The 27573-nt window shown below is 46.5% G+C and overlaps 6 protein-coding genes and 1 non-coding gene across 14 annotated transcripts in view; 3 read left to right on the top strand and 4 right to left on the bottom strand.

The window, feature by feature from the left end:
• Positions 1-1792: 1792 nt before the first annotated feature.
• On the bottom strand, positions 1793-4015 carry mrpl22 (mitochondrial ribosomal protein L22). The gene is made up of 7 exons (XM_019858115.1): positions 3948-4015; positions 3827-3869; positions 3452-3587; positions 3313-3378; positions 3107-3184; positions 2958-3027; positions 1793-2090 (listed from the first exon to the last, which is right to left on the bottom strand). The coding sequence occupies exons 1-7, from the start codon at positions 3970-3972 to the stop codon at positions 1882-1884; spliced, it is 627 nt and encodes a 208-aa protein (XP_019713674.1). The 5' UTR covers positions 3973-4015; the 3' UTR covers positions 1793-1881.
• A 147-nt stretch (positions 4016-4162) lies between these two features.
• On the top strand, positions 4163-14080 carry gemin5 (gem (nuclear organelle) associated protein 5). The gene is given in 27 exon segments (XM_019858112.1): positions 4163-4464; positions 4917-5071; positions 5134-5315; positions 5728-5885; positions 5969-6067; positions 6439-6571; positions 6637-6802; positions 7428-7640; positions 7939-8024; positions 8099-8181; positions 8992-9128; positions 9246-9319; positions 9402-9583; positions 9661-9800; positions 9973-10144; positions 10221-10409; positions 10461-10508; positions 10662-10796; positions 10895-10969; positions 10972-11112; positions 11206-11353; positions 11416-11535; positions 11695-11905; positions 12136-12381; positions 12512-13011; positions 13145-13232; positions 13621-14080. Coding segments are annotated over 27 exon segments (4179 nt in total). The 5' UTR covers positions 4163-4322; the 3' UTR covers positions 13777-14080.
• On the bottom strand, positions 13894-16818 carry cnot8 (CCR4-NOT transcription complex, subunit 8). 2 transcript variants are annotated; one of them, XM_019858113.1, is made up of 7 exons: positions 16714-16818; positions 15659-15848; positions 15365-15558; positions 14958-15119; positions 14725-14869; positions 14487-14597; positions 13894-14410 (listed from the first exon to the last, which is right to left on the bottom strand). In XM_019858113.1, exons 2-7 carry the CDS (start codon positions 15773-15775, stop codon positions 14282-14284), a joined length of 858 nt encoding a protein of 285 aa, XP_019713672.1. In that variant the 5' UTR covers positions 15776-15848; positions 16714-16818; the 3' UTR covers positions 13894-14281. The 2 variants fall into 2 exon arrangements, with proteins under 2 accessions (XP_019713672.1, XP_019713673.1); XM_019858114.1 differs by having other exon boundaries at positions 15659-15843; positions 16714-16813.
• Positions 16819-17019: 201 nt separating this feature from the next.
• Positions 17020-22412, bottom strand: fam114a2 (family with sequence similarity 114 member A2). 2 transcript variants are annotated; one of them, XM_019858117.1, is made up of 13 exons: positions 22180-22412; positions 19978-20174; positions 19531-19633; positions 19270-19460; positions 19059-19193; positions 18829-18987; positions 18625-18748; positions 18413-18498; positions 18144-18230; positions 17879-18003; positions 17587-17659; positions 17447-17500; positions 17020-17377 (listed from the first exon to the last, which is right to left on the bottom strand). In XM_019858117.1, exons 2-13 carry the CDS (start codon positions 20152-20154, stop codon positions 17276-17278), a joined length of 1416 nt encoding a protein of 471 aa, XP_019713676.1. In that variant the 5' UTR covers positions 20155-20174; positions 22180-22412; the 3' UTR covers positions 17020-17275. The 2 variants fall into 2 exon arrangements, with proteins under 2 accessions (XP_019713676.1, XP_019713675.1); XM_019858116.1 differs by lacking the exon at positions 22180-22412 and adding an exon at positions 20973-21222.
• Positions 20133-24454, top strand: LOC109508240 (microfibril-associated glycoprotein 3-like). Of its 6 annotated transcripts, none has more exons than XM_019858118.1 (3): positions 20133-20228; positions 23450-23674; positions 23830-24454. In XM_019858118.1, exons 1-3 carry the CDS (start codon positions 20171-20173, stop codon positions 24399-24401), a joined length of 855 nt encoding a protein of 284 aa, XP_019713677.1. In that variant the 5' UTR covers positions 20133-20170; the 3' UTR covers positions 24402-24454. The 6 variants fall into 6 exon arrangements, with proteins under 6 accessions (XP_019713677.1, XP_019713680.1, XP_019713678.1 ...); XM_019858121.1 differs by lacking the exon at positions 20133-20228 and adding an exon at positions 22891-22994; XM_019858119.1 differs by lacking the exon at positions 20133-20228 and adding an exon at positions 22895-22998.
• Positions 24455-25675: 1221 nt separating this feature from the next.
• Positions 25676-25747, bottom strand: trnae-uuc (transfer RNA glutamic acid (anticodon UUC)). The gene has a single exon. It is a non-coding gene; the product is annotated as a tRNA-Glu (tRNA).
• A 468-nt stretch (positions 25748-26215) lies between these two features.
• LOC109508227 (microfibril-associated glycoprotein 3-like) overlaps positions 26216-27573 on the top strand; it is a 3717-nt gene continuing 2359 nt past the window's right edge. The window contains exons 1-3 of the mRNA XM_019858104.1: positions 26216-26319; positions 26771-26995; positions 27151-27571. Coding sequence (XP_019713663.1) covers positions 26316-26319; positions 26771-26995; positions 27151-27571 — 650 coding nt within the window. The 5' untranslated portion in view covers positions 26216-26315. The remainder of the gene's footprint in view (positions 26320-26770; positions 26996-27150; positions 27572-27573) is intronic.

Consider the following 27573-nt stretch of genomic DNA (forward strand, 5'->3'; position numbering starts at 1 on the left):
CGCAAATATGTTGAATGATTTCAACATAAAATTGCTTTCCATTACCAGTTTCGTAATAAAAGTGTTTTATTCAAACGTACATCAAAACCAGAGTTCATTATAGTTCCCTAGAGGTTAATTAGCAACAAAAGTGCGCATTATAACCGTATTCCAATTATTCTAAAACAATCACTCGAATCTGTTGCATAGGGGTCACCTGTCTCAAGTGTCATTCCACTTCTGACACCACGCCACTGAGCTCCGACAGCCCGTACTCTCGACACTTTCCAAAAATTAGAGAAAAGGAAAAATAAGCGCAACTTACCTCAGGTGGTGTTTACACCCGAACATAAATCCCACTTGAACGCTGTCGCTAGCCAAAACACCAGCCTTACATACAAGTGCGCGCACATGTGTGTGTGTCTGGGTGTGTGTGTGTGTGAGTTCAGTGCAGGTTGAGTATTTTCAACTGCTCATGAATTTGAAAAAAAAAAGGGTAGACTTACTTGGATCTTTCCTCCTGTTGATTTCTGACATTTGCGGCATGTTTTCTTGTCCCACAGTATGACAGGAGACGAGGAGCAACATGCTTCCTGGGGGTGTTGCAGAAAAGCTTGTCTGTGCTCAATAATTCATATTGGTGTGCGTGTGTGTGCGTGTGTGTTCTCATGAAAACCACAGTGGACCGGCATAAATGTTTCACCAGCAAGTGCAGCAAGTTCTGTCAAAGGGCATTAAAAAAAAAAAAAAGTTTGTGTGTCCCTGTAATATTTAACCGTGACGGTAACAGAGCCGGTGTGCAGTTACAAATAAGTCAGCCACATTGCAGTCATGCATTTTCCTGAAATACTGTAATATGTACTCACCGCACCACCAGTAGCTCTACCCGGCACACTCTGCAGCTGAGTCAATAAAATGCACTGTACAGGGAAATACGAGTCATATTTGCAGCCATCGAAAAAGTAAAAAAAATAAATAAATAAATACACACCTAACATGAATAAACTGTAAACCAAAACACCTAGTACGCTTATAATGAGCGTAAAATAGTGTTCCCCCCCCCACTTTATTTTAGCTACATAAAAACACCCCGATACTTACACACTGAACAGGAAAGTAGATGCAGTTGAGTCAATAAAAGCCACGACGTGAGCAAGTTTGGTTCACATATGCGTTGACGTCGCAACTGAAATATCAAACGTCTAAAATGCTACATTTTTAAAAGCGAACACCTCACTTGAATAAACTTCTGCCTCCCAAATGATACAATCTGTCTCAACCGAGGCTCGAACATTAAGCATGACCGTGAAAGTACTCATTAACATTCCGTCTAATGGCGGCTGCATGTGCTTGCACTCCGAGAGGCAGATCATCAAGGGCAGCAGCAGTAGCGTCGAGAATTTTGAGAAGGACTTTATTTGTTTTTTGGACCCTTTTTGAAAGAAACGAGCCTGGCCCGAGATGGATAGCGCTCGCTCGATGAAACTGGAGCCAGCGGATGGTATTGAATGTGAATGTGTTAGCGCTCTCAGCTAACGGGTGCAGCGCTAATACACATTGATGGTGATGCGAAAAGAAAGTTTGGAGAGTAAAGCTGTAATATAAACAGTGATGTTTTATGTATGGCTTATGTTAGCATGTACATAGTCACGTTTTCTCTCTCTTTTTTAGTTTTTTAGGGGCTAAATATCAGGACTGTTTTCTTGTATTTCTCTAATCTCAATATCACACACGTTCACTTTTGGGGTTTGGGTAGGGATCGTATCGGCTGCAAAAACGAGGTTCACCGTCCTGTACACAAAACGAGAAGCGCTAAGAGTGTCTCTTCAGGCATTTATTGACAAAAAAAAAAACAAACAAACAAATATATTGCCGCACTCACACTCATGATGGCCGTTTGCCCTACAGACTGTGTATGATGGTCCTCCTCTTGAGGCTCTCCACGTATTCGTTGGCCTGGTCTAGGCTTGTCTTCTGCTCGATGGTGGGCGGCGGGCCCTCCACCAGCTTGACAAAATAGTGGCAGTAGACTTTGTCCATGATGCCGAACATGCCTCTGCCGTGGTAGCGGATGCGCTTCAGGTACATGCCTTTGCCCGTGTGAGACTCGGCTGCGGCGCGGTCGCCACGAGCAAAGCGAGGAAAAGAGAATGGAGACGAGATGAAGAGGAACATTAAGCTCATGTCATGGTACAGAGACGTAATTTAACGATCGGTTGTAAACGTTAAAAACTAACTTAATGATGGCCAAGATGTAAGTATGAAAAGAAGGGTGGAAAAAAAAAGTATCGTCGTCGGTGATGTTACAGTGCCCTCTAGTGCACTGAAATGGCATTGCAATGTTGGAGTGCCAATTTTGACTTGTGTTCACTAATTCTTTGAGTAATTACGTCTAACATAAAAATGAAGTATACTTTTTTTATTCTGACAATTTTAATCTGAATTTTGATTTGGTTTATTCTCATAAAAATGAACACTTTCTTCAATTAAAAAAATCCTTGTCACATGATGACTTTTTTTTCTCTTACTACGGGTTCATTGTTAATTTACTTGTCATCTAGTTATTTTACTCTTGTGAAAAAATCTCAAAATTATGAGTTTTTAAAATAACACTGGTTTATTTTGTGTGATTTGTTTGAGGGGGGGTTATTCTTTTAAAAATCAGATTCCTTTTACCCCTTTGTGCTCCAGCTTTATTTTAAAACGTTCTTGAAATACCAAATATTTCCAACTGTATTGTTTGTTTGCCATATTTTTTGTAACAATAGTTATTTTCTGATAAAATTGTAACCTTGTTCTTATAAAAAAAAAAAAAAAATCTTTCGCATGTTAAATTGTAACTTGATTAATCTAATCTCACCACCAGCTCTAGGAATATGACCTCACTGAACAGTATTGCTTTATCAATACAGTTCTAATTCTGTCCCAATTCTTATGTCCTGATCGTATATCCACGTTTCCAATCTGGATTCACTCACCCACATACAAGTTGGACTTGTACTCCACGTTGTGATTCTTCACCGCCATCTCCTGAGCTTCCAAGAGAACCTGGAAGGTAACAATCGGAATTTCAATGACGATTTGAACATTTGAATGAACAGATGGCGCACAGAGTTTAAAAACGAACTTCTCTCATAATCTTGGCCCCTTTTTTGTCATTGAACTGCAACTGTGCCACAGCCTCGTCGATGCTCATCCCCCTAATCTACATGAAAAACATCAAAAGGATATGTTTACACACAACTGTTCAAATGCCAGGATTACCGGAAGTGATATGAAGACACAGAAACCATGATGAATCAATTTTCCCACGCACAAAATGTTATTGCTCACCATTTTAGCCAGGTACCACATCTTGTCTTTGCTGTACTTGATCTGTCTCCTAGAATGATGGATCTCCTGTGTATGAGAGGGGGACAACACGCTTCATATTTTACATTTATAACACAACTTAAAGGGGAAAAGGACATACTGCAGGTCTGCGGGGCTCGCCAGGCAGCTGAGGCGGATAAACGATCTTGTTCTTCCTCTCCCAGTGTTTTTCTTCTCTTGTAGTGCTGGTGTGGAGGCAAGACATCTGTTGAGGACCGGCGGCTCCTGTCGCTAACCTGGACACACGAATATAAAGAGGGGCTCAAATGAATATCGCTGAGGTCAGGTAAAAATTACTTAAGTGCATCTATCCATCCATTTTCTATTGTGCTTTTACCGCTTTACTGTGATTACATAGATAGATACGTGTGCTACTTGAATAATATCCAAGATAGGGGGTTCAGAATTGATTTATCGTAGTAACAATGTCGATTCGTCCTTCTGAGAAGCTCTGCATACAGTCATCGCTACATACCTCGGATAAAAAAGTCCAAACATACTCCTTATTGACGCAATACCTGTAATTAAAATGCAAAAATCTAATATTAAAGAAATTTATGGGCATTGTAAATAATCAAATGTCGTCTGTTCCTTACCGCATCCTGTCATGGTTGCGGCCATTTTGGCTCCCCATCAACGAATTACTTTACGGCAAAGGTTTGTTGACATATGTTTTACCATTGAATGAAATTAAAATATCGCAAAAACACCCACTTTGATATCAGTTGAAATTTAAATAAACAGATAAAAAAATCTTTGAATTCAAACATTACTTTTGTAAAACGTATGTGTCGTGCTTGGGCTAACCCAACTTCCGTCGCAGCAGGCCTTTACGACACCGTGGTGACATACGGTCGTTGCCGTGACGCTCCACCGGTCTGTGGGAAACATGTGAGACTTGCTTATTTTGTCTTACTTTCCAAGAGTCTTTTTTTTTATATTCGGGAACCATTCAGAGGTTTACTATCATCATGCACGAACGGTTCCTTCCGGCCTCTCCCAATTGGTACTGCTCCCGCTGCTGTGATATCAGCAGCGGCGGCTTACTCGGCGTCGGAGCCAAAAACTTCATCTATTTGATTGACGTGTCTGCATCTACCTGCAGTCCTCAAGGTGAGTGGACATCACGTAAAAAAGAATAATATTCTACTGCAAAATCAATTCCGAGTGTGTTGTAAAGTGTCGTTTTGGCTATCGATTGACCATTTTCGCAAAAAAGTGGCAAACTGCGTAGATTTCTGAGCACCATGGGCGTGGAATGTTACCCACCACCCTCGTAAATGCCCCTACCCATCCTTCCGTCGACCTCCGTCATCCATTAATCATACATTTTTTCCAATTGATTAAATATTTAAAAATGGATACACTTTTGCAACAACGTCCGAAGAAAGGCTTGTATCTCAAAAAACTCTTATGTGGTTGCTTGTATCACGAGGCACCGCTGTAATGTGACTTTATTCTGGTAATAATTTGATTCGGTTGCTATTGTGGTGTGACCCTGGCATTCCCTGGGCGTCAAAACTTTGTTTGTTTCTCTATAAAGACTGTGTAACTCTCTGTTTCAGGTGTTCTCGTGGGCCACAGAGGCTTGGTGTCGGGCGTTTCCTTCTGCCAGGATGTGACGCAGAGTCACATCTGTGCCAGCTCCTCCGGCGATGGCGTCATCATCTTCTGGGACACCAATACTCAAACTCTCTTACGGGAGCATGCGGCTCATCAGGTCAGTTCTGTCGCTCCAGGTCTGATCGTAGTTCCAGACAATGAGCGCCATTTCATCCTCAGAGCGCCGTCTCGGCCTTGCACTGGTCCCCCCTGGACAAAAACCTGGTGGTGTCGGGTGACGAGAAAGGAATCGTGGCTTGTCACTGGTACAACACGGGAGACACGGCCAGCTTCTTCCCCGAAGCCAGAAGCATCGTCTGCCTCACCTGCTCCCCGCACAACTGGAGCACTGTGGCGGTCGGGTAAGATGAGGACACGAACGCTCAACTCAACTTTATTTGGAGAGTACTTAAATAAATACCCGTAGCTGAAACAAAGCGTTGGACGGAAACAAAATGGAACATAAAGATTAAGTGATACAATTATAAGAACAAGAGTAATAGTATTTAGAATATTTCATCTAGCAAGCTCGATGAAATAAATAGCTAGCTAGCTCTCTATTTATTGTACTTCCGATATTTAGCACTGATCTGTTATTTTTATTTTTTTTTTAAATTTTAAATAAAATATTTTATTTACTTCACCCAGAATGTTCAAAATGTATTTTTTAATCCACAGAATAATACACTTTGTGACTATTGGGTTACCTGATGGGCATGATGCCCCACTTGTGTGTCTCTCGCCTTATTGATTGCATTTCATTCTCTCGCGCAGGTACAAAGACGGCCTGATTTTACTGATCGACGTGAGCAAGAAGGGCGAGGTGACGCGTCGGCTGCGCGGCCACGATGATGACATCCACTCTCTGGCGTGGTCGCCGCTTGCCGGCGAGGATACCCTCAACTGGAGAGCGGAGGCTGGCGACGATAATGGTCACCTCGGGGGTCACCGTGGGATCGTCTCGTTTTTTTAATTCAATTTCTTCTCTAAATCTATCATCTTGTGCGCGTTCCAGCTTCGAACGCGGTGAGTGCAGGAGAGGAGAAGGGCTGCTACCTGGCGTCGGGAAGCAAAGACCAGACGGTGAGGATCTGGAGCGCGTCCACGGGAAAAGGTGAGATGCACGCCGTCACAAAGTGTCAAAACGGCAGAAATAAAGCAAACAATTTAACATAAGGCAGTTGAAACAATAAGAAGACTACACGACAAAACACGAATACAGGTACAAGTCTTCAGCTGAATTTGAAGCCAAAAAATGAAAAGCTGTTGACCAAAAATTAATAAATAATTGGTAAATTTTGTTTTTCTAAATAAAAAAAATATATATATACATTTGCACATGTCCTATATACCTTTTATATGTACCTTTCACATTTTTGTATTTGTTTGATGCTAACTTAATCACAGCATGATTGCGATGAATAGAAAATCTAAACTCCAAAAGGAATTCTTTGACTGTTCAAATTTTGCGCCTCATCCATGCAGGCGTGACCACCTTGAAGCTGCCCTACCTGAAGAGACGAGGCTCCGCAGTCGACCCAACGCTCAAAGAAAGACTTTGGCTCAACATCCACTGGCCCAAAGCCCGACCCACGCAGCTCGTTTCAAGCTGCTTCAGGTCCGAGCGTCCGCGTGCCCACGTCTCCCGCAGCCCAGACGGTTAACACGCGTGCTTGTGTGCAGCGGCGAACTGCTGATGTGGGACTTGGCCCGGACAGGCAAGCAGAAGTGGATCCTGTTCGGCTCGTCGTCCGAGGGCCAGAACCACAGCAGGATCGTGTTCAACACCGCCGCCTTCATGCTGCCCGACGGCCGCCAGCTGCTCGTCAGCACGTCCTTAGACAGAGAGGTGGGCCTCCGTTCAGTTTACGCCCCATTTTCATGAACTGTGGTCCTGATGAATGCCTCAAAATTTAGTGTACTCGAGTAGTATAGTGGATGTAAAGAAAAAAATCTATACAGCCCTCTCCGGGTTGGGGGGGGCTGTATAGATTTTTGGGGGGTGATGAACAGTTTGAAATAGGTACAAAACATTCAGGCTTGTGATGGAAAGTAGTGTCAGGGAAAGCCGACTAGAGCATCAGAACTTTATTTCGCGGGAATCACGAGGCGAACATGGTGACAGGAGTGCATTGACTCCTGTTTAACAAAAGAGAGTGACATTCGGTGCGGTTAACTCGACCACGTGGCTCCGTCTTACCAAGGTCAGCTAGCTAAATGCTAACAGATAATGGGAAAAGTTATAGACGGGCTAACAAAACTGGCATTCATCCATTTAATTTTACACATTTTATAAAACAAGTTTTGTTTGAACACAAACTCATCTTTATAACCCTTTTTTCACCCCTCCATTTTTATTGATTTATTTTTTCATAAACACAAAAAAATGTCACGTTTTCTTTTTCCTGATTAAAATACAGGTTCATCTTTGAATTTCGTTTTCAACTCCTCTTGTCATTTGCTGGGCCGTACAGGTGAAATGTTGGGACCTGTCTGAGCTGGAGTGCCTGTGGACGCTGCCCACGCTGGGCGGCTTCGTGTACAGCCTCAGCTTCTCGCCCGTGGCCACCGGCTGCCTGGCGCTGGGCGTGGGCGACAGCATGATCCGGGTGTGGAACACGCTGTCCGCCCAGAACCGCTACGACGCCCGCTGCTTCTGGCAGGGCGTCAAGTCCAAAGTCACGGCGGTAAGAAGCCACGATTTCCTCACGGGATTTCTTTTTAATTGATGCAGATTCTGATGATTTGGCAAATGATCAGTTACAAAAAAAGTTTTTTAACTGTACTTTGTCTTTTTATGATTTGTTCAACTTTACAACAGAGAGAAAAATTGGCCAAAACCAACAGATTTTTTTCCCCGTTTTTAAAATATTGGCAGTGTCCTTCGCATATTCGCGATTTAATATTTTCAAAGGCTATCCTACATTATGACGTCATTTCATTTCGTTTTTTTTTTTGTTTGTTTCTTTGTTGTTTTTTTTGCAGCTGGCTTGGCACCCAAAACGAGAGGGAACCTTGTCGTTTGGAACTGAAGACGGCAAAGTGGGGATCTACGAAGTCTTCTCCAGCAAGTAAGAAAAAAAACAAACTCATCTTATTCAACAGTTTCCATCCACTTGTTGGTAACTTTGTGGTTTCCTCGCAGACCGCCTCAGATTTCGAGCACCTACCACAAAAAGACGGTGTACTCGCTGGCCTGGGGACCGCCGCTCCCTCCGATGTCATTTGGTAAAAGCGTCTTTGCCACTTTGACCCGTCAGCAACACAACAATGAAGCTAGTCAGCAGACAAAAAAAAAAAAAACCCGCAAAAGTCTGCACCCGCCTCTCTCTCTAGCCTTATAATTGACTGTGTAACTGAACGAGCCCAGTTCATTTAAGCAACTTAGGGCAGATGGCGTTTTAATGAGTCCATCCGTCAAACCCTGGCTCACGGGCCCTGATTGTTGCCATGCCGACCATCTGCCGATCGCCTCTAATGAGCTGAAAAGAAGCTTTTAATGTCAGCCCAGGTCATTTGTCTTACTAAGAGTGTTCGTTTTTTTTTATTTTTTTATTTAACTACATTTAAACACCTGTATGCTGCTCTAATGAGCTGAAAAGAAGCTTTTAACGTCAGCCCAGGTCATTTGTCTCACTAAGAGTGTTCGTTTTTGTTTTTTTTTTTTTATTTAACTACATTTAAACACCTGTATGCTGAGTGGCCGCTACAAGGCATCTGCTCTTCCGATCACATTTAAACTTGCGCAGCCGATGGAGGGATCAGTCTACAAGGCCCATCTACTAGTTACGCGAGTGACTTGACTTTGGCATTTGAAACCAAATAATGGAATCTCAAAAAGAACTTTCAAATATGTGGGGAGCCAGTCAAGGGATGCCAGGTTAGGAGTTATGTGCTCCCTCTTACGAGTACCGAGCTGCAGCATTGTGGACCCACTGGAGACGCTTAAAGGAGGATTGGCTGACTCCAAAGTAATACGCCTTGCAAGTCATGGCGGCGCCGTGTTTCCCGCTGAGGTCGTGTGCATGTGACCCGCAGGCGCGGCGGAGGGCAAGGCGTCTCACAGCCTGTACAGCTGCGCCGGCGAGGGCGTCATCCTTCAGCACGACCCCACCAAGCTGAGCGGTGACGCATGCGACATTGACAAACTCATCCGGCAGACAAATAACATCAAGGTGGGAGGGGGCAAAGTGCTGCTGTTCAACTTTTGACATTTTGTAATATTCCATCTATTATGATATGTTGTGAAAAGAAACTAACGGCGCAAACGCTGACTTGCGTTTTGCCAACAGCACAAGCTATCTCCTCACACCGACCTCAGCTGGAAGCCGGACGGCAAAGTCGTGGCTATCGGCAACGAGGACGGGTAACGAAGCCCGGCCGGCTGCGCACTTGATGTGCTGGCAACACGTCCGATCACGTCGTCCGTCCCCCTCGTCTTCCCGCAGGTGCATCGACGTCTACCAGGCTCCGTCGCTGAAGCTGCTGTGCAGCATCCAGCAGCACCACAAGGTCATCAACGTGCTACGATGGCACCCCGAAGACAACGCGCCCGCGGAGCTGCACGGCCTGCTGGCCTCGGGCTCCTGCAACGCCATCATCTACGTCCACGACCTGCGGCAGGTCATAGGTACCGTAAAAGAATCGAAATTACTCTCTTGGGGATGTTCAAGGAATGTCAGGGTAAATGTATGTTGTCGCGTGCAGAGAAGCCTCCGGAGAGCCCGTTGGTGTTGACAGAGCCGTATCGCAGATTGTGCGGCCACACGGCCAAAATCACCGGCCTGGCTTGGAGTCCGCATCACAGCGGCAGGCTGGCCAGCGTCTCGTACGACGGAACCGCCCAGGTCAGTGTCGGTCAGCCCAGCCTGAGATGGCTTACTGTAATGCACTTGACTTTGGAGTCAGCCAGTCCTCCATTCAGCGTCCCCAGTGGGTCCACAATGCTGCAGCTCGCCCCTTGACTGGTACTCGTAAGAGAGAGCACTTTTTTCTTTTCTTAAATTGCGTGTCATTCAGGTGTGGGACGTGCAGCAGGAAGCGGCGCTCTCCAACTACCGCGGCCACGCGAGCTCCCTGCTGAGCGTGGACTGGTCCCCCGTGGACCCGGACGTCCTCTGGACCGGAGGGAAGGACTTCACCGTGCAAGAGTGGAGAGTCTCCAAGCAGGAGTTCACCAAGCCGCCCAAAGGTGACTCTCCACCCGCTTGATGCCCTTGCGCCTTTTAAACCGCCAAAGCCGAAGATCCGCATCTTCGTCCTCTCAGGGAAGAAGATGGTGGACCTGAAGGAGAAGGCCAAGCAGAAGAAGAAGAGCAAAAAGGCATCGGAAGCGGCGTGTCCGGCAGTCAACGGCGAGCACGTGACCGAGGCGGCGGTCGGTAATGGACAGGAAGCCTCGGATGAACCCGAACAGGAAGAGGTCCGCTCTGCCAGCAGTCCTGTGCCTCCACCAGGTGAAAAGGGAACCTTCTCTCCTCGTGTTGTTCCAAGCTCATCCACCTTAGCGATGCAAAGGAAAAGCACAACTGGAGGCAAGAGCAAAGACCAACAAGGTAAGTTTCCACGACGCATGTGGGGGGGAACGTGTGCGTGGCTTGTGTCTAAAATCCACGTTGGATGTGTGCATGCGTGTGGCGGCTATGTAAGGTGTTCACGTGTAACTTGTGTGTGTGTGTGTGTGTGTGTGTGTGTGTGTGTGTGTGTAGTGTTTGCAGACTCGAGCGCTCTGAAGAAGAAGAAGTCTCGCTCCATCCTTCCCCTCAGCACATCCATGGACCATCGGCCCAAAGAGGATCTGCTCCAGGATTGTCTCACCCTGGCCTCCATGACACACGACACTGGTGTGTGTGCGTGTGTGTGTGGAGACTGTGTGAAAAGTTTGTTGCATGTCATGTGTGTATATGGCGGTGTTGACTGTTTTCTTGCTTTGGCACGTCAGCGCCTCCGGCAGGCCAGGGCGAGCACCTCCACCTTGGCAAAAGACATTTAGAGTTTTTTTTGTTGTTGTTTTTTTCTTAGAAGAGGCTCACGTGGAGAGCGGCCACGTCGAGTCGGCCGTCTACCTCCGGCTGTGGAGCGGCGACCTGGAGGGGGCGCTGCGACTGGCCGCGGACAGAGGAGAGCTGAGTGACCACCTCATCGCCGTGGCTCCTATGGGTGAGTGCTTTGGGTGTCGTCGTGTGAAATGTCACCATTACAAGGCAGCGAGTAACTTTTTTTTGGCGGCCGGGGGTGGCGCGGGTTTTGCAGCGGGCTACGCGGTGTGGCGCGATGCCGTGGAGCGCTACGTCAAGCAGCTGTGCCTGCAGGAGCAGCACGTGAAGGCGGCCGCTCACCTTCTGTCCATCAATCAAGTGTACCAGGCCGTCCAGTTGTTACACTCGCACAAGCTCTACAGGTACCGTGTTGAGATTCCTCACGTCAGGGGCAACGGTTTTCATTCTCTATTTCTTGTTCTAGGGAGGCGATCGCTCTGGCCAAAGCGCGGCTGCCGGCTGAAGATCCCGTCCTGAAGGAGCTCTACAGCAGCTGGGCCGTCGTTTTGGAGAAAGACGGACATTTCTCTGCAGCCGCCAAATGGTGACTTGGCTCTTTAGCAATTCGTGGTTCGAAATCAAACGCTAATTGCTATTTCGAGAGTTTTATGTCGTGGGCGACATGCAGAGTAGCTAGATGATTGCTGTGGCATAATTATGACCTAAGTCGCCCCCCCCCTGCCTTCCGAATTTCGTCTCCTAGTTACATCGCGGCGGGTGCCAGCTTCGACGCCGCCAAGGTGATTGCCCGCAAGAACGACGCGACCTCACTGAGGACGGCGGAGCGGTTGGCCAGCGTGGCGGGCGAGGTCGCTCTAGCCCAGTCGCTGGCGCTGCGCTGCGCCAAAGATTCGGCGGCGGCGCGGGACTGGGTCGCTGCGCAGGAGGTCCTCGCCTCCCACAAGGGCCTCCTGGTCAGTGCTGACACTTTTTTTTTTAATCAATATAATTTCACTGCCAAGACTGGGCTTAGAAATACAAGAACCAAATTAATAAAATGAGGCATAGGTTACTTACTACTGCAAGTATTTTAAAATATGTGAACAAATATTTCTTTTAAATGTACCATAAAATACAAATCACTTCTGTTTCTTTAAACGTTACAAAATCAGTCAATTCAAGTTCCATGAAAAATCCTGCGCAGGTTCACAGGCTTCACCTCAGCGTGACTGAGCTGCTGTGCGCCTCCCTCGCCGACGTCCTCCCCGAGATGCGCGGCACCGGGCACGCATGGCCGGCCGAGGGCAGCATCCTGGAGCGGGCGCGCCATGTCTGGACGCAACACTTTGGCGTTGACTCGGAAGGCGACCGCGACGACCTCCGCGCTCTGCTTGTGGAGCTCCAGAACATGGAGAGCCCCGCGCTCACCGCTAGCCTCCCACTCACGCAGGTTGTATGCCAGCCACCCAGAAGCCAAGTGGGCTAACTCGTTTTTTTTTTACTGAGTTGGACTTGGCACTAGCTGGGTTTGACCCATTTCGCCGATATGATGTCTCAATGAGCTGATCGTTTTCCGTTAGGTGCTTTTGGGTTTGTCCCGTCACGTGGCCAGTGGGATCCTATCATGGTTACTCGACGACGGCGGCGGCACGCTGGTGAAGGAGCTGTGGCTGGCGGCAGCATGGCTCCGGGAGGCCGCCGACTTTCAGGTCTCGGGTGCCCTGCTTCTCATTCTGGCAGCTGCCTTGACAGAGGTCCATTGCGACGTGGGTGAAGAAGCCCGGACCGAGGCCGATACCTTACGGGCGTGGGCCGCCTACCACCGTCTGTACGAGTTGTGGTGGCGACGCACAGCTGATGAAATCATCAGCAACGGGCTCCATGCCGAAGGATACCCGGAAGAAGCCAAGACGTCCGGCGAGCTGGACTTTGACGCGTCTTCGCTGCTGTCCGACGCTCACGTCGCGTGGCAGGCCGAGCGGCGGGCGACGGAGGAAGTGCAGCAGCGCCTGGCCGCCATGGTGGCTCAGCACGGACGCAACATGGCCGCCAACGGGGAGCAACCTGCCGAGGCTGAACAGTGAGTGCTTGGGATCATCGGTAAAATACTGTTCTAAAAATAACCATAGGACCACGAGGCTGCACCTTTGTGGGCTTTGCGGCCTATTTTGTCGCCATCTTGTAACTGTGTGGTTTTCTTTTCTTTTCTTCAGGCCTGAAGAAGAGGAGACTTTTCTCTCCTTGAGCGCAAAGATGGCAAAACACCAAACGCAGCTGGCTGACATTCCTGAAACCGTCAAGGTACCAACATGGGATGAGTGTAACAAAATGACTAAATTCAAGCAGTACAAAAGGTGATCCACGTCATAGCGAAACCCCCAATGTCCATATTTGGTCCGATTTCCTGCCCACCCACCCCCACAAATCGATACTATTGGGTAGGAGTAAATGGAACAGTCCTAAAATGGTTGAGATTCTATTCGGAGGAGTTATTTTTGTGAGTTGGTGACCATCGGCAGTTTGGAATCAGGTTGAATGGCCATGACATATGGGGTCCCTCAAGGGTCAGTTCTTGGACCCCCTTTGCTCAGCCTGTACCCTGGGATGAGTGCAATCATTGGATTTCTCAGCTCGTTCCAAGTTTCTGTTTTAACCAGTCGGCATCCTCCTCCTTGGCTCCACTTTCTAGTTGTATCCTCGTCCTGATGTGGCAGAGTGTTGCCTGGTCCTACTCCACCTCGGCGCCTCCATTTCCGAATCCCTGCAGAGGGACGCCAAAGACCTGCTGCGGAAATACGGAACATGCCCGATGCTAAGCAAGGCCTCCCGGCGATTCTTGAGCTAAGTCGTGGACCCATTCTACTGTACAGCCATTTTGTTGAATTAAAAACAAAAAGTCAGAACGTATGTCAAAGCTTCCTTTTTGCTAACTTAAAAAAAAAAAAAAAGAAGCAAGCGTATGTTGAAAATACAAAACAATTTAATGTACAACAATTTAAAACAAGTCAGAACTTAAAAACAACGGTAACATCTTCACGCCGACAGTAGTTTGGCCCGGACAAAAAACGGACGCATGCGTTTAAAACGTTCTCTCTTAACATCTGGAGAAAAATTCTAAAACGTTTTTATTTCTCTTTCAAAAAAAAAAACAATTATCCATTTGAAATTTACAATGGGTGGAGGGCCCTACCGGCGTTCACTTTAAAACCGAGTGAGCGCAGCTTGGTAAGAAAAACTGCTGCTGGTGTTGTGGTCCCACGCTCGCCAATGACAACAAGCGAACCCCATAACAAACAAACAATGGATTTAAAAGGTTTCTAAAACAAGTGCAACGAGGGCAAGGCCGCCAGTCAGTGCTTGTTGTTGCTCTCCTCCTGGCCCGAGCTGGCGATGCCGTTCTGGGGTTGCGTGGAGCCCGAGCCCAGGCCATACAAGCGGCCGCAATACTTGGCGTCGTCGATGTTGTCCTCGAAGAACAGCTGACGGGGAAGCGAAAGATGGGCTGGTCAGCGATGAGCGACCTCAACGCTCCCTGCGTGGAAGAGCGCGTGCTACCTCTTTCATCCTGAAGAAGGCCATGCCGGTGAGCAGCGAGTCAGAACCCGCCTGATGCTGCCGCCCGATACGCTTCAGCTCCAGCTGGTCCGCCACTTCCTGCAAGCCGCCCTGAGAGTTGAAAACACAAAAGGCACTGATGGAGGTACAGCACCTTTTCTTTTTCTTTAGGTTGGTCTAAAATGTCTTCCCTTCAATTCGGGTGATCCGAAAGCCTGTTGTGGGTTTGTTGGTGTACCTTGAGGTTCTTGCAGCTCTTCATCAGATATTTGACGTCGTAGATAGCGGGGAAGAAGAGGTTGAGGATCTGGAAGAAGTCGTGCTCCTCCTCGGGCAACCTGGCATCCGTCAGCAGCTTCACGAGGTAGCCAAAGTCGTAGCCGCTGGAGGGGGGCGAGTTGGACGACGTTGCTTGTTGTCATGACGACCGCCACCGGGCCGGTAGAATAAAAATGGGCGGCCGGCACCCACCTGTGGAAGGAGAGCCACTTGACGTTGTCGCACAGCACCAGGCCTGACGTCATAAGCAGCTCGGCGAAGTAGAGCGTGTCGATGCCTTCCTCCTCATGCTTCTTGAACTGAAGGCCCGAGTTCTGCAGGAGGTCGATCGAGTCTTGAGAGTACATGTCTTCTCTGGAAAGAGAGAGAGAGACATTTTTCATTTTCCACACCGCGTGTACAAGTTAATAGTATTCATGAACGAGAACACCCTTGCAACTGAGTCAAAGGTTTGAAAGAGTGAGAGACAAAGACAAAAATAAGGAGCGAGAGAGGGTATGGTAGGATTGGTGAAAGCGGGACAAAAGACAGAATAAGAGCGAGAGAGGGAGAAAAGGCAAGCGTGAGCAATTGGAAAACGGCAGTGCGTGCGCGCGTACGTGAGGTTGAACTTGAAGTTGAACTGCCAGGTGGTGGTGCCGTGCGGGTAGTCGCCGTCCTGGTTCATGAAGGTGAGGCCCAGCTGGATGATCTTGAGCAAGTCCACGTTGCAGCGCAGCAGCTGGTACTGGTAGTCCACCGTGCTGCGGAACTCGCCGATTGGCCGAACCACCACGCCGGGAAATTCCGTGTCCTTGCCATTCAAAAGAAATATATAAATATATAAGCGCTCATATTTAACCTTTTGACGATGTGACCTTAAACACTTTGTCGGAGTGGGTGTAATCAGTTACCATGGCGATGTAGTTGTAGCTCTGGATGATCTGTCGGATTTTCTTCATCTCGTTGTCCACGTTGCTGGCCCAGACCTCGCAGATGATCTGGCTGGCATCCGTGAGTGCGGCCGGCATGTTGGCGGCGGCTCACGAGACCTTTCGACGATCCCCACCTACAGGTCTGCGGCGCTCTTGGGTTGCGGCTGTTCTGGGAAGGGGGCAAATAATATCTGACAATGGGGAAAACATGCATTCAGGATGAAACTTTTTTTTTAAGTGTATGGGAATTGCACTTTTTGCCAACAGCTCAGGCTCTCCTCCCCCAAATACAAATCTTGGCTCTCAAGATGCTTCAACGTGCTTCCTGAGATTCCAATTAGTGCTTTGGCACCACTTCATGACAAAATAGGGCCTTTTAGGAAACAGCAGATAATTACATTTTGTCTAAATGAAGCTCCTCAACTCATTTCAGCGTTTGTCAATATTAAACTTCATCACATATTTGGAAACAACACTCCAGTTTATTTTCTAGGTAGTAAATTTAAATAAAATGTGCAAAACAGACATTCTGTTCATATCGGTGGAAAATATGTAATTTTAAAATAAACGCAGACATAAAATTAGAAATAAATGTATGTAGTATGCCTCCAGTTATTTTAGCTTCTAATATTCGTGATTTGATTGGTTTATTTTTTTTCTCAGCTGCGCGGGTTGCATGCTGGGTATGGCGTGGAGTTGTTTACAAGAACCGAGCCGGAGAGCTAAGATGTTGCTTTCACTTGTCGGAACTTAAAAACAACGCAGTAGTAATTCCGCCTCTTTAAGCGATCGTGTGAGCATAAATACTGAGAGTGTCTTGACTTCATAACGGGATAAGTAACGACACCGGAAGTTTAGCACTCAAGCTAATGTTGACTAGCCAACACATCTTCTCGCTCACGACGGCGTGAACGTCGCCGGTCGCTCAACTGCTACGTTTTTGTTTCGTAGACGAAAACGACGACACCTGCAACCATATCAACACCAAAAGAAATCTGTCGCCGAAATGAAAATAATTCGAAAGTAGTTTGTACCTCAGAATCTCGTCCACGGAGGCGAGCTAGCAAGTGCTGTACCGGGCTTCTTAGTCGTTTCCGCCAACGACTCTGATTGGTTCTTTCTTTGTGGTGCCAACGACTTCCGGTTCATGTGATTGTCGCCACCTGTCGCCCGGAGGGTGATTGGTAGGAAAATCCTTTTTTTTTTTTTTTTTTTTTTTGTGGGATGGAGGGGGTGATATTAACAGTATTCATTCATATTTATATATGTGTGTGTGTGTGCGTGTGTGTGTGTGTGTATGTGTGATTTCAGTTTAGCAGTGGAATGAAAACACACACTTATACCTATAAAATGTTTTATTTTAAAGCACTTCGTCTGTTTGTTCCACCGCTCTGCACATGACCTGACCACAAGACTTCATATCTGACCACCTGAGCTTTGAGTGAGAAGGATTTTTTGGGGGGGTTCAGAACTTGAACTGATGCCACTTGCAAAGCAGCAGTGGTAAGAGTTCCATAGTGGCTAGTTTGACAGATACAAAACATATACCGGTAGTTAAAACCAGTTGAAACTGGGGAAGGAAAAAAAAAAAAAAAATCAGTGGTCGGGCGGGTTGGCTCTCCTCTGGATGTGGCAGATCTCCAGGATGGGCATCAGGAGTTGGAAGGCATCCTGAATGTACGACGCACTGTTCGATGCCTGTGTGAGGGGCAAACAGTTTAGTGCTTATGAGCCACTCAACCTGGGCTCTTAGATTCAGACACAAACCTCTAAGAAGACTCCCGTTATAAGTGGGTTGAGCACTTCTCCCTTCTCGTTTGACTAGGGGCAAAAAAAAAAAAAAAAAGGATCCGAGATAAATCCCTGAATCTTTTCCTGTTTTTTCCAGGATTCATGTTTCTACGCACCCCAGCCGCTGTTAGACAGGTGGTGAACTTCTTGGAAAGCAGCGAGACTTCTTTACACAGGACAACCGTCAGCCTGAGGACGCAAAAGGAAGGAAGGTGAGACTTGTAGTATAACGTAGTCAAACTTGCCAAGGGTGTGGATTTTTGTCTGATCTTGTGTGGATTTTTGTCTGATCTTGTCATTTCCAACTTCAGCACATTAATTGTGTCAATAAGATACTGTTGACGTCGATTAAAAGAACAAATCAGAATTTCTTTTTGCTTGTACCGTTCCCAAAAAAAAACATCTTACTGCGACAAGATGTCCACCTCCACGTCTCCGTTGGACAGCAGGAGGCCCTCGCCCAGCTTGTGGAAAAGCTCGATGGAGCGCGCCGTCAGCTCGGCAAGACTCCTGATGGCGGCGGCGTTCACCTCCTGGGGAGGACAAAAAGTCGACATTTTTTGATTGCCGTCTGATTTTTTTATTATTATTATTATTATTATTTTTTTACACCAATGATGCAGCTCCATATTTTGACCAGATGATGGTGCTGTTTCACCGAATGCGTCCATACCTCCACTGTGAGCTGGCCCCTCTCTTCCTCGTCGTCCTCTGCCTGTTTGCTGAAGTCCACGATCACGTCGCAGGCGTCTTTGCAAGCCTGCTTGGCGGTCACATTCATGGAAAACGCTTTTTGATATTCACGTCATATCCTAGCCGTGCGCTGATTCGTCTTACTTGCAAGGACCAAGAGTGTACGAGTAAGAGGACCTTGTCAAGGATTTGGGATAACTTGTTCAAATGGATTTCCATACGCTTTGCATATCATGGAATTATGGGCACCTTGCTGAGTTTTTCGGCGGTGGTGGAAACACGGAGACCTTCCAGGGCTTGGCCGAGCTCCGCTTCAAACTCGGCGCCATCCTGGTCTGGAATTACACACAGGAATAGCGGAAGTGATGACCACCGGACAGGAAATGGAACTTTAACTCGGGAGGCGTTTATGGAATTGAAATGATTTTGAAATGAGAACAGCTCATGTTGGGCTTTGATACCTTTCTTCTCGTCCACGTCTTCGTCGTCAAACTCCATCATGGAGAAGGCGGCCTTGATGAGCCCCAGCTCATCTCTCAGCTTGCTCAGCTCGTCTCCCGACAGCGTCGTCAGCACCGACTTCACCTGTCCAATAAAAAAAAAAATTTAAATGACTACAAATAAACTGGCCAAAATCCTCGCCTCGCCCTCCCTTCCACTCCGACCTTTGACTCGCTTTCCCGAGAAAGCATCTCCAGGGCCTCAAGGTGAGCGAGGCCCTGATACTGGTCAAAGAGGACCCCGTAGTGAGCCACCGGCTTCTTCTCAGAGTCCGACGACTCCTCCGTTTGAAGCTCCTCTCGCTCCTTAGCCTCCCTCAGCACCTGACCCAAAAGACGCAAGCGTCAGTCCTTGGCCTCTCGGTGCTCCCGCTGCCCAACTTGCTGAAGTTCACCTGAGAGAGGGTGGAAGTCCCGATCATCAGGCCTTTGGTCTTCTTGAAACCGGGGTCGCCTTCCGCAATCACGTCCATCGTCTTCTTCCCGATGAACTCGAGAGCGTCCAGGCTGCCGCTGATCACCGTCTTCCCCTGCAGGCACGTCGGATGCAATGGCGCCGCCTGACAGCATCCCTCGGAACTGTGCGGTCGCCCCGTTGGGACTTACCGTGTTCTGAACAACGCTGGTGAGCGACGTGAGCATCCCCATGGCGCCGGCCGGCCGTTCCATCTCACCCGCTTCCCGCCGCTGCTGCTCCTCCGCCTTCTCGTCGTCTGCCGCTTGAACCGACAGCTCGGCGGGACTCGGGATGCCCAGCGATGTCTCGGCCTTCTCGATGACTTGGGTCAGCCCCTGGCCTGAGGGGCGAACGACATGATGATGTCACAGCGTGCGGACGTTGGTCGGGCAGCTGGATTGTGTACTCACCCACAGTGGCCACGGTGGCGGTGGCAGTGGAGAGGATGGATTTGCCCCAGTCACCCCAGAAACCCCAACCTCCCTGCATAACTGTAGACTGACTCGGTGGCCCCTCAAAAAAAAAAATAAAAAATAAAAAAAGGAGCAATGTGATCAATAATTGCAAACAAAATCCAAAAACCGTAAGTGGAAAAAGAAGTTCATTCTTTTTATCTGTTTTGGTGAACAAAATGACTTTTTTTGTTTTTTAAATTAAATGATTCAGGAATACAATTATTTTATGTTTTTTTCTTTTTTTTCTTTTTTTTTTGGTGAATAAACATCTCCGGTTAATGATTGTTCTGTCGTTTATGAACAAAGCATTAAGCTTTTTTACTTTTCATGGACAAAAGGACTATTTTGATCGTTCTTACTCTATGTGAACAAAGTCATTCGTTTTCTGTGTCTGACAGCTACCTTTGCCGGCTCCTCGTCCATTTTGGGTTCCTCTGGCAATTGGGCTTGGGGCTCCGCCCTCCTCCGGGCTTTCCTGGTGGGCGCCACATCCGTCGACACGTCGGGAGAGGTCGGCGGGGAGCCGTCGGGCGTCTCGGCGGCCTGAACCTCGGGTGCGCTGGCTTCGTTGTCCGACATGGTCGACTCTTAGCGCATGCCTGAAGGGAAAAGACATGGCATCTGTAAAGCTGACGTGGACTTTTCAAGAGACGGTACCTTCCTCAATCCTTGCTATGGTCTTTCCTTCCTGTCTTTCATACTATCCTTGTTCCTCTCTGTTCCATCCATCTTTTCTCCCTTCCTTTCTTCATAAATTCTTGTTTCCTTCTTTCCATCCATACATCCTTTCTCCCTTTCAGTGCCATCCATTTTTACATTCTGCCGTCATCCTTGCTTGATCCCTTCCTTCTTTCATACCATCCTTGCTCCTTGGACCCTTCCTTCCCAAGTACCTTACCATCCTTGCTTCTCTACTTTCATCACAGTCGCCCTGCCTCTTGTCTTTAAATCAGTCAGTCTAAAAGGTTTGGGCCCATCTGATATATTTCACGCTAAACACATTATATTGCTATATTTGATTTCAAATCAGTATTCGTGTTTATTTACAAGTATTTGTCTTATTGCGGGTGGAATTGTAACTGTGCAATTAAATTGTGTGCCTTTTGGACCATAAAAACATACATATATTATCTACGAGCTACGTGGAGGTACAAAGTCCAAAAGTCCCGAAAACGATTAATTGTGGATGTTTTAAAACGAGTCAGCCATGCGAATTAGTAAAATTGCTGTTTTGTTGACAATATTTAATGACATTGCTCGGTAGTTTCGGCCAGAGATACTATTGCGTAGCTTTTGGCAAACTAGCGGTTGTGTAAGAAACCGAAGTTGGTCGCTTTTCATGCGCTTTGATTGCATTTTACAGATTTTTAGGAGACACCACTTTGTAAACAGCTCACCACGTCTCTTCCTCTCCAGCTGTCAGTGTGGAAGCTAGCAGTTACGCTAGCCTCCGTGCAAAGTTTCCCTGTCAAAAACAACAAAAATACATGGGTCCACAAAATGAGTTTATCGTTCTTGTATTTCAGAGCGGATCAAATGCCTAAATGTTCTAAAAATGTTGTCTTTTTGTCTTCCAGATGATTAGCCACGTCACAAATGTGTCTTTTCTTCCTACGAATTGGTAACAAAAGAAGATCCGATTGATTGTTTCAAAATAAAAGTATGGAAAGGTCTATCGAAGCTAAGGGAAAACGTGATATCTGCCGCCAGTACGTACAAAGAATAGGTCACTCTAAGTATATTAATTATCTACAAACAAAAATATAACTACTATTTAATGTTTAATTTTGAGGAGAAATAAAACAGCGAAGTTCGTCGAGATACCTGACAACAAACAACACCCACTCGACTCGCATCCGCTACCTAAATACGAAGCGAAAAAACAATTTCCGGTCGTCACGAAATTGCTTAGTGCAAGACGTAAATATTAGTGTCTAGTTCACATCAACGTATGTGTAATTCAAGTAAATGTATTGTATGGTTTTATACTATATATTATTATTGTTATAATTACATTCTGCCGTCATCCTTGCTTGATCCCTTCCTTCTTTCATACCATCCTTGCTCCTTGGACCCTTCCTTCCCAAGTACCTTACCATCCTTGCTTCTCTACTTTCATCACAGTCGCCCTGCCTCTTGTCTTTAAATCAGTCAGTCTAAAAGGTTTGGGTCCATCTGATATATTTCACGCTAAACACATTATATTGCTATATTTGATTTCAAATCAGTATTCGTGTTTATTTACAAGTATTTGTCTTATTGCGGGTGGAATTGTAACTCTGTTTTATGTGCAATTAAATTGCGTGCCTTTTGGACCATAAAAACATACACATATTATCTACGAGCTACGTGGAAGTACAAAGTCCAAAAGTCCCGAAAACGATTAATTGTGGATGTTTTAAAACGAGTCAGCCATGCGAATTAGTAAAATTGCTGTTTTGTTGACAATATTTAATGACATTGCTCGGTAGTTTCGGCCAGAGATACTATTGCGTAGCTTTTGGCAAACTAGCGGTTGTGTAAGAAACCGAAGTTGGTCGCTTTTCATGCGCTTTGATTGCATTTTACAGATTTTTAGGAGACACCACTTTGTAAACAGCTCACCACGTCTCTTCCTCTCCAGCTGTCAGTGTGGAAGCTAGCAGTTTACGCTAGCCTCCGTGCAAAGTTTCCCTGTCAAAAACAACAAAAATACATGGGTCCACAAAATGAGTTTATCGTTCTTGTATTTCAGAGCGGATCAAATGCCTAAATGTTCTAAAAATGTTGTCTTTTTGTCTTCCAGATGATTAGCCACGTCACAAATGTGTCTTTTCTTCCTACGAATTGGTAACAAAAGAAGATCCGATTGATTGTTTCAAAATAAAAGTATGGAAAGGTCTGTCTTAGCTCAGGGAAAACGTGAGATCTGCCGCCAGTACGTACAAAGACTAGGTCACTCTAAGTATATTAATTATCTAAAAACAAAAATATAGCTACTATTTAATGTTTAATTTTGAGGAGAAATAAAACAGCGAAGTTCGTCGAGATACCTGACAACAAACAACACCCACTCGACTCGCATCCGCTACCTAAATACGAAGCGAAAAAACAATTTCCGGTCGTCACGAAATTGCTTAGTACAAGACGTAAATATTAGTGTCTAGTTCACATCAACGTATGTGTAATTCAAGTAAATGTATTGTATGGTTTTATACTATATATTATTATTGTTATAATTAAAAAGAGGTGCAAATAAAACTACAATTTATACACTTTAAATAAAAAACAGCGAAGTTTGTCCACGCCTTTACCTGACAACAAGCCACGCCTACTCAGTCAATGCAAAACTATTTTCCTTCTTAACACGGAAGTACATGACACGACCGAATCGAACCTTTTCAACTTTTAATGCAGTTTTAACGTGAACAAGAGGACTTATGGATGAAAGACCAATCTATTTTACACATTTCCACTCCTATTAAGCGTCTAAAATTGGAAGTAGTTTGTGTCGGTTGAGGATTTTAATTTTGCAGTCTGCTTGAGCACAAGTAAGACCTTATTTTCGAACACGTCTTTGACTGTGTGCGTGGATGTGTGCGTCCGTGTTATTTAATGTACAGTGGAACCTCCATTTCCCCAAATTATAGATTTCTAACCTTCATTCCACGTGGAGACGGCATCTCACGAGACTTTAGCTCAGTGTTAATTATATTTACCATTGTTATCATGATTATTATTAAGCGTGTGTGTGTGCGTGCATCCATGTGCGTAAGTGTGTGTTAAAAATTGTTCTTGATTTCAGTTTCATGAATCATTGGTTGGAGCGTACACTGCACATGCAACTACAACGGCTGATGGGAGTGTGAAAATGTCACCTGACCCGTTTCTGCAGGTCTGCCCCTTGTCGACATGCCAACGGCGAAAAACATGCCCGTGCTGCTGCTCCTCTGCACCTGCGTGGTTGATGGCGCCGAGAATCGCTCGGAGCAGGAGACAGAGTCCGCCAGTGTCGTGCTCAAGGAGGGAACAGACGCCTTGATCGAGTGCAACGTGACGGGGGGCCACGGTGATGTCAGATGGTACGGTCCCGGCGGACGTCAGCTGGTCGAGGAACCAGGTAGGAGGAAATGAAGAAATGAACTTAACGTCACAGTAATCTCCATTCTTTAGGTGGGAAGTGACTTGTTTCTTGCAGGACCACTCAAGAACTATTGGGGAAATGGCTTATCGAGCAAAAAGTGCAACATTACACTCGTCATTTTGTACTCGCAGGCGGGAAGTGGCTTATCGAGGAAAAGGGGCAACTCAACATCAGCGGTGTCTCCTTCGAGGACCGCGGGCGCTACATGTGCGTAACAGACGGCGGCAACTACAGCGTAACCGTCCGCGTGGCCTATACCCACAGCGGCCTGGGCGTCTACTTCGTGGGCGTTTGTCTTGTCGCCTTCTCCGTCACCATGGTCCTCAATGTGGCCCTGCTGGGCATGGTCCGAAGCCACCTGAAGAAGACCGAGCGGGCCATCAACGAGTTCTTCCGCACCGAGGGCGCCGAGAAGGTCCAGAAGGCCCTGGAGATCGCCCGTCACATTCCCATCATCACCTCGGCCAAGACAATGGAACTGGCCAAGGTCACCCAGTACAGAACCAAGGAGTTTGCGCGGCACATGGAGGAGCTGGCCCGCAGCATCCCCTTGCCGCCGCTATTAAGCAACTGCCGCGGCGGCGCCGGCGCGTCGGGCACCGCCGAGCCCCCGGAAAGCGAGAGGGGAGCGGTCGGGTTGATGGCAGGGGAAGAGCGAGGAAGTCAGGTAGCAGACATGGAGGTGTCCGTTCACTCGCCATGACGGACGGTGAAGACTGGACTCAAAATATTACTTTTTTCTATAGTACTGTCTCCTCAAAAATAACAACTTTTCCCGAATAATAAATAAAGAGCTGTCACTAGTTATTATTTTTAAAATAGAATTCGTTTGATTAATTGAATATAATTTTATTTTGCATTAAAGTGTATAATGAAACCATCCCCATTACTGTTTATTGAACAATTATTGTTGTTTATTTTGTGTGTGTGTGTGTGTGTGTGTGTGTGCGTGTGTGTGTGTGTGTGTGTGTGTGTGTGTGTGTGTGTGTGTGTCGGTTTGAAAAATGTTTTGAAATTTGAATTAGAATTTGATGTTTATTTGCTCTTCCATAGGAGAAACTGATCCCCCAAAAATGTCAAGCTGCTCATTTTCCTCATTGTATGATATTAAAACAGATGGGTCGATGGATAAAATCCAATAAATAAATAGAATCCCTGAAAATTCTGTTTAAATAATCAAATAAACATCAGGTATTCACTGACATGTATAAAAAAAAGTTGTTTTTTTTTTTTTAATTGAAGGCGATTGCCATCAGTGATTGTTGTGAAAATAATCCACCACCGAGGGGAGCTGTGCCGTTTTGTATCGAAAAATTCAGATCCTTGAGTTCACATATGGCTGTAATTCACATTCACTCCACTGTGCACTTCAGATGGTAATTCGCCTTGCAAAATGCCATCCGGGGTCCATGTTATTCACTCCTCTCCAAGTATTTAAAAAGACTTTTGTCAGTGGATTATTAGCACTGAGCACAGCACCCCTGGAGGATCCCCTGCTGTTCTTTTGAGTGAGTTGTAAAAGTGAAACCATTCACTGCCCTGTAAAAGTATTCTCACATTTCCCACTGTGTCATTAGGCGTCATTTGTGTTTTGGTAAAAGACGTCATGGAATTTCACCAGCCTTTTACAGGGCTTCATGCCTTTTTTGCGGCTTTTATTTATTTGATTTTTTTGCACAATATCGAATAAGTTGCCAGGCAGGGGTCACCAACGATACGCTTGTTGGCACCAGGTCACCCCAAAGGACCACATGAGTAGCTGATCTAAAAATAGCTCACCGATGATTGAAGATTGTGAATTTCTTGGAATGTTGATGTTTAAAATGAGAATATTTATCAATAAAAGTTAAGGAATGTCAATTGTTACTTCCTCGTTTCTAATTACGGTAGCCTTGTGCATTTATCTTCCATACGTAAGAGGTCGCTCTGAATTTCGAGAAGGATGCTACTGTTGCTTTGGTGGCGCCAAAATGGTAGTTCCCATACCGGGAGTCGAACCCGGGCCGCCTGGGTGAAAACCAGGAATCCTAACCGCTAGACCATATGGGAGCTCTGTTCATTGCCAAAAATATTCTGTTATATTCTAACTAATACCCGTGAGGAAATGTTTCAGATAAAGAAAAAGATATGTAAAATAAACATTTGTAGACACGTAAACTTATCACATGAATTTAATTTATGTCGACACGGTATTGAGAAGCATACAAAGTGGCGACTTGTCTTTCGCTTCCCTTGTTGTTGGCTGACGTGAGTTGGCACAAAGCATCATGGGGTATGTGGGCACATGAACGGCCAACAGGTCTTCACCGTTCTCTTTTTCTCAGACTGTTTTCACAATTGGTAGTCTTTTTTTTAGTATGACAGTAAATAATGTGACTGTGAGCAACCATTTCCGTTTCGTGTTACTGCTGCAGTACGAACGAAATATTTCAAGCTGACTCCGTTGAAGTGCTAAGCTAACCGAGCTAGCCCGTTAATTAAGGAACTTTACCTGACAACAAGCCACGCCTACTCAGTCAATGCAAAACTATTTTCCTTCTTAACACGGAAGTACATGACACGACCGAATCGAACCTTTTCAACTTTTAATGCAGTTTTAACGTGAACAAGAGGACTTATGGATGAAAGACCAATCTATTTTACACATTTCCACTCCTATTAAGCGTCTAAAATTGGAAGTAGTTTGTGTCGGTTGAGGATTTTAATTTTGCAGTCTGCTTGAGCACAAGTAAGACCTTATTTTCGAACACGTCTTTGACTGTGTGCGTGGATGTGTGCGTCCGTGTTATTTAATGTACAGTGGAACCTCCATTTCCCCAAATTATAGATTTCTAACCTTCATTCCACGTGGAGACGGCATCTCACGAGACTTTAGCTCAGTGTTAATTATATTTACCATTGTTATCATGATTATTATTAAGCGTGTGTGTGTGCGTGCATCCATGTGCGTAAGTGTGTGTTAAAAATTGTTCTTGATTTCAGTTTCATGAATCATTGGTTGGAGCGTACACTGCACATGCAACTACAACGGCTGATGGGAGTGTGAAAATGTCACCTGACCCGTTTCTGCAGGTCTGCCCCTTGTCGACATGCCAACGGCGAAAAACATGCCCGTGCTGCTGCTCCTCTGCACCTGCGTGGTTGATGGCGCCGAGAATCGCTCGGAGCAGGAGACAGAGTCCGCCAGTGTCGTGCTCAAGGAGGGAACAGACGCCTTGATCGAGTGCAACGTGACGGGGGGCCACGGTGATGTCAGATGGTACGGTCCCGGCGGACGTCAGCTGGTCGAGGAACCAGGTAGGAGGAAATGAAGAAATGAACTTAACGTCACAGTAATCTCCATTCTTTAGGTGGGAAGTGACTTGTTTCTTGCAGGACCACTCAAGAACTATTGGGGAAATGGCTTATCGAGCAAAAAGTGCAACATTACACTCGTCATTTTGTACTCGCAGGCGGGAAGTGGCTTATCGAGGAAAAGGGGCAACTCAACATCAGCGGTGTCTCCTTCGAGGACCGCGGGCGCTACATGTGCGTAACAGACGGCGGCAACTACAGCGTAACCGTCCGCGTGGCCTATACCCACAGCGGCCTGGGCGTCTACTTCGTGGGCGTTTGTCTTGTCGCCTTCTCCGTCACCATGGTCCTCAATGTGGCCCTGCTGGGCATGGTCCGAAGCCACCTGAAGAAGACCGAGCGGGCCATCAACGAGTTCTTCCGCACCGAGGGCGCCGAGAAGGTCCAGAAGGCCCTGGAGATCGCCCGTCACATTCCCATCATCACCTCGGCCAAGACAATGGAACTGGCCAAGGTCACCCAGTACAGAACCAAGGAGTTTGCGCGGCACATGGAGGAGCTGGCCCGCAGCATCCCCATGC

This window comes from Hippocampus comes, unplaced genomic scaffold (assembly GCF_001891065.2).
Source record: "Hippocampus comes isolate QL1 unplaced genomic scaffold, H_comes_QL1_v1.1 scaffold265, whole genome shotgun sequence".
Classification (NCBI taxonomy): Eukaryota; Metazoa; Chordata; class Actinopteri; order Syngnathiformes; family Syngnathidae; genus Hippocampus; species Hippocampus comes.